The sequence below is a fragment of the Aplysia californica genome, unplaced genomic scaffold (assembly GCF_000002075.1).
Source record: "Aplysia californica isolate F4 #8 unplaced genomic scaffold, AplCal3.0 scaffold00722, whole genome shotgun sequence".
NCBI lineage: Eukaryota > Metazoa > Mollusca > Gastropoda > Aplysiida > Aplysiidae > Aplysia > Aplysia californica.
In genome coordinates, this window is record NW_004797992.1 from 355787 (window position 1) to 360657 (window position 4871).

Genomic DNA, 4871 nt, shown 5'->3' on the forward strand with positions numbered 1-4871 from the left:
TGTGTGTGTGTGTGCATGCGTCTGTGCGTGCGTGCGTGCGTGCGTGCATGCAGGCGTGAGCGCGTCGCGCGTGTGTGTATATAATCATATGCGCCTACTATCTATTCTAAGCAACGTGAAGCGTGAATATCTCAAACATACGTCAAACAATTTCTTCTCGTTTCTAGCAAAACCTGTCAATGTCTCGTATCCCAACATCTTTCCATTATTCATTAACTCACTCATGAATCACTCTCATCAGCATTCTCCCGAAGAGTTCTCCAAATCCTCCTCATAACACGATCATAACACATCCACCTTTCACCCTTCCTGCCATGCATGTTAGACCTAGAGAGTAACTCCCTTTTCAGGAGCTGTGTACCACTACACACAATGGCAGCCATTGATAACCCCGGAAACGGATGTAGGTGCCCAGTCTACTTCCGGTACAAAACTCAACATTCTATTTAACTCTCTTTGTCCGTACTTTCTCCCTGCATCGCAGATATATCCACGTATATTACAACTACCATACTCTATTTTCTTTCAGTCACTATTTAACCTTCGGTTGGGGTTAGCCGGTTCGAGGAAGCCTGCGGAATGGTTATTATGGAATATAATATAGGGGTTTTTAGTACTGCTTTGTTACCTGTTGAATGCGCAAATAGTTCGTGTCACTTTGTGTTTGATTCATTACCGCAGCTTTTTCATTTCTAGACTGATTCAGAAACCACACACAAAGAGAAAAAAGACACACACACACACATACACACACACTCTCACACACACACACACACACACACACACACACACAGAGAGAGAGAGAGAGAGAGAGAGAGAGAGAGAGAGAGAGAGAGAAACACACATACACCCACACGCACGCACACACACACACGCACATAATATGCTCACCCATATATACACGCACGTACACACACTCTGATTTACATTTAAAATACACACTAATTAATGTGTCCTCCAGGTTAAAATATAGGTTCATATTGAGAGAAGTCAACCTTTTATCGAAGTATAAAAAATAATTACTTACAGATCGAATGCAATAGGCACGATTTACTCATCATAACTAGTTACCTGATGGCATCCAAATGTGAATGGTAATTAGACAGTCACCCTTGGGTTAAGTTTCACCTTTTTAAAAAGAAGTATCACCATTTTAAAAGTAGCACCTCCGATTATTTGCACATTATTGCAAATGGATTGCACAAAATGACACATTTATATCATGCACCGAGATATATCCTCGGACAAGATGAAAACACATCATTTCATTTTTTAGTCGAACATTTTTGTTTATTCATAAATGATTCAACGGAGAGCAGCACATTATATTATCATTATCTCTTCATCAAAACAAACAACATTATATTCTTTAAAAGTGGTCTGAAAAAATTCACCCTTTTTTCAAGAAAAGAGCCATGACACTGCTCGTTTTAAAAAAAATAAAAGACCTAATAATATCTAATAATATTTGAATCACATACCCGCACTCATTGTCCCACTCAAATATCAAAGAAAACAATGTAGAAGTAGGATCTGTCTCATTCTTTTTGGCTTCGGGTTCTGTGTTCTCCAGGTTATGGCATGAATAGGATGCGTTGTTCTCTAGTACTAGCTAGTAGCTAGGTCTTTTATTTTGTCCGGAGTCTTCAAATTTTGGCTGGTGGGGCAGGTGCTGGATTTTTAGTTTTAGTAGAGGTTGTTACGGCGCTGGCAGTTGCTAAGATCATATGAGCGCCCGAAGATTAGAGGTGTTACAAGAGAGTAACAAACATAAAAAAGAAAAAGGGGAGAGAAGGACGATAGATGTTCGATAGGAAAGAAGAAGCAAACCACACCAGAGCACCCGCCAACCACCCACGGTGCTAGATTGATAGAAAGTTTGATGTAAATGGATAAGAAACAGTAATTTTTTATTTAAATGGTGAAGGGAGAGCAACAGATATTGCAACAGTTATTTGAATATTTTGAGTATTCTTGATATTAAAGATAGCTCTATTTTGTCACCTGTTTGATTAAACACAATAAGTAAGCAAAGGTGCACAAGTAGCTTCTTCGTCTTCGTTATCGATAAATAATGCGCAAATGCCACATAAGGGCAAAGGAGAGTAAAGTGTTTATAATAGTCGGCAATGGAAGTTCATCATACTGTTCAAAGATCAACAAAGTTTTATTTAAAGGTAATTGTTGCATTTTCGAGTTTCATTTCATCCGTGGGTCGTGTTGTTAAATGCTTTTTAAAATAAAATCCCTGTGCCACTGTTGCTATGGACAATGAATAGCTTTTACGAATCAACCAACTAGCAGCAAGCCCCCCCCCCCCCCAACCCCCACCCCCGAAATAAATAAAGAAAACTGGTTGTATCAGTAACCCCTATCAGACAGTAAGCGACCAATGTTAAAAGAAATCTGAGGTGTGCTGACAAAATGAGTTACATCTTGGATTCGAGTCCTATGGGTATAGATTCATCACGCTAACTGATGAAGATTTTACAATTTGAAAGTATGAAACAATAAAAGACGTGTTATGCTTAAAGAATATGGCATAAAAAGAAAATCTTCAAATTGATCCTAGTGTCGATTTTTTAAAACCAATATCTCGATTTGTAGGTTTCGAGAAATAACTCATTTTGTCAGCACACCATGTTCAGTCGTCTTTTTGTTTCAACCATTTAATGCAGAACATTTTTAAAGATTAGCCCTTTTGAACAGATAAAGTCTGTTATTATAAATTTAATTTTTGATTTAAAAAACACAAAAATCTTTCAATGTGTTACCTTAACTTTAATTCAAAAGTTCATTAACGTTAGCAGGAATTTTTTTTTTAGATGAGGATATTTCAGAATTATAACTAGTGCCTTTGCATGGCAGTGTTTCCATTGGTTGAGGCATGTGCATGGCATCTTGGGGGATGACATAATAAGGTCTGACGGTAGAAGGTAAATATATTTTAGTTCCTTCATTTCTTGTCTTGTGGCATCGGTAGCCTTGTGGTTAGGCTGCCGGACTCGTAATTGTGAGATTGCGGGTTTGGGGGTTCGAGCCTCAGCTCGGTCCGACGTTGTGTCTTTGGGAAAGACACTTTACACGAATTTCCCACTTGGCTCGGTCCTTTCGGAGACGGACGTTAAACTAGGAGGCCCCGCCTCTTAACTAACCTACTAGTGTTGCTAGGAGCGTTAAGCCCATACCATTTTCACTATTTCTTGTTTGGATATGGTTTATTTTTGCAACGAACAAAGAGTTTTATTGTCACGCTCTTAAATGAAGCAGATAAAAACATGAAGCCTTTGCAGCTCAATTATTTATCTATATAACCGATATTTGTTTCCCAGTACACGCACATCCATCTCCTGTAAAACATTGCGTTTTTGTTTAAGAGGCGGGCAAAGGCTGTTATTCTTTAGTTTTGTAATTTTAGAATTTCTTTTTGTGAACGACGGATAGGGGGAAGGGGGGGGTGTTTTGGGCGAGCAAATCGTTTTGGAGATAAGGGGTTCATTTCTGTAAATACTAAACATTGCTTTACCAATTCATGGGAAACCGTTTACCATTCACGTGTCTATTTACTGCTAAGTGTTATTTGTGTAAAAAAAAATTCAACACCCAACATGGTTGATAATTCCATGTTTGCACAAAATTAATGAGCTGTTGTACAAAAATGAACCTCTCTCATTCTTCTAATGTTCTACTCTCCTTGTATCATGTAATCACCCATGGTTCTTTTCTTCGGCTTTACGGTTATTACTAACATAACCAACTCTCTTGCATGTGTCAACTGTGGTTGTACAGGTTTGTTTTGTCAAATTATGACAAAGGTTTTTTTTTCAGCGAGATACCCCGTATGTATTCAGGTAGTGTTTCTTTCAGAGGCATGATACTTTAGTATTTAGGAAGTATTTCTATCGGAGGCATGATATTTAAGCATTTAGGAAGTGCTTCTTTTAGAGGTGTGACATTTAAATATATGTAGTGTTTCTATTACAGGTATGACACTTTTAAAGTATAAAATAGTATCGAGGAAGTGTTTCTATCAGAAGCATGTTACTGAAGTATCTAGGTAGTATTTCTATCAGAGGTATGATACTAGGTAGTCTATCAGAGGCATGATACTAGGTATTCTATCAGAGGCATGATACTAGGTAGTATTTCTATCAGAGGTATGACACTTAAGTATTTAGGAAGTGGTTCTTTCTGCTGCATGTCCTTTAGCTGTTTGGGAAGTGTTTCTTTAAGCAGTGAAATGACATGTACATTTTTCGGATAGAAAGGTTGAGAGGACTATATTTCTCGCAAAAATGTAGTGGGGATTATATCGCATACTGTCCTTGTTTTAGGAATAACGATAGTTTTGCACGCTGTTTTATTTGTTGAAGTATAATATTATGTATGTTGTATTTTTTATGAGACCCTTCCTTGCTTAAATTAGTTTTATGATGTACTGCGTTGTAAGGGACCCTTGTTCGAGTCCAGGAAGGGGGCGACTTTAACATTTAGTTTTCTGATACTTTAGAAATAAATAAATACATAAATACATAAATACATAAATTACACTTTTATTTGTCCCAGAAGGGCACTTTGGTTTACCGTGGCAAACATACATATACATACATAAATACATAATCATAAATGCCTAATACATAAATACACGCATAAATACATACGTAAATACACAATATTAAACAAATACAGAACAGTTTACAACCATGCCACTGTCGGTCGCCACTGTGCAGCACCCTGTATTTTGAGCTATGGTTGTCGTGTCTTGCTCAAGGACACACCCCAGTGACCACCCATCTGATCTGATCCCCGTGTCACCGACACTTGCTTGACATTACTTGAGTCTAAACTCACTACTCACTTAGCCACTGGAG

The 4871-nt window shown here is 37.8% G+C and overlaps 1 protein-coding gene across 1 annotated transcript in view; it reads left to right on the top strand.

Moving 5' to 3' along the window:
* Nucleotides 1-4871, top strand: part of LOC101864557 (cadherin EGF LAG seven-pass G-type receptor 2) — a gene marked incomplete in the record, with an annotated part of 79342 nt that overhangs the window by 48083 nt on the left and 26388 nt on the right. The window contains 1 exon segment of the mRNA XM_013088317.2: nt 351-425. Within this exon segment, the coding sequence (XP_012943771.1) occupies nt 351-425 (75 nt within the window).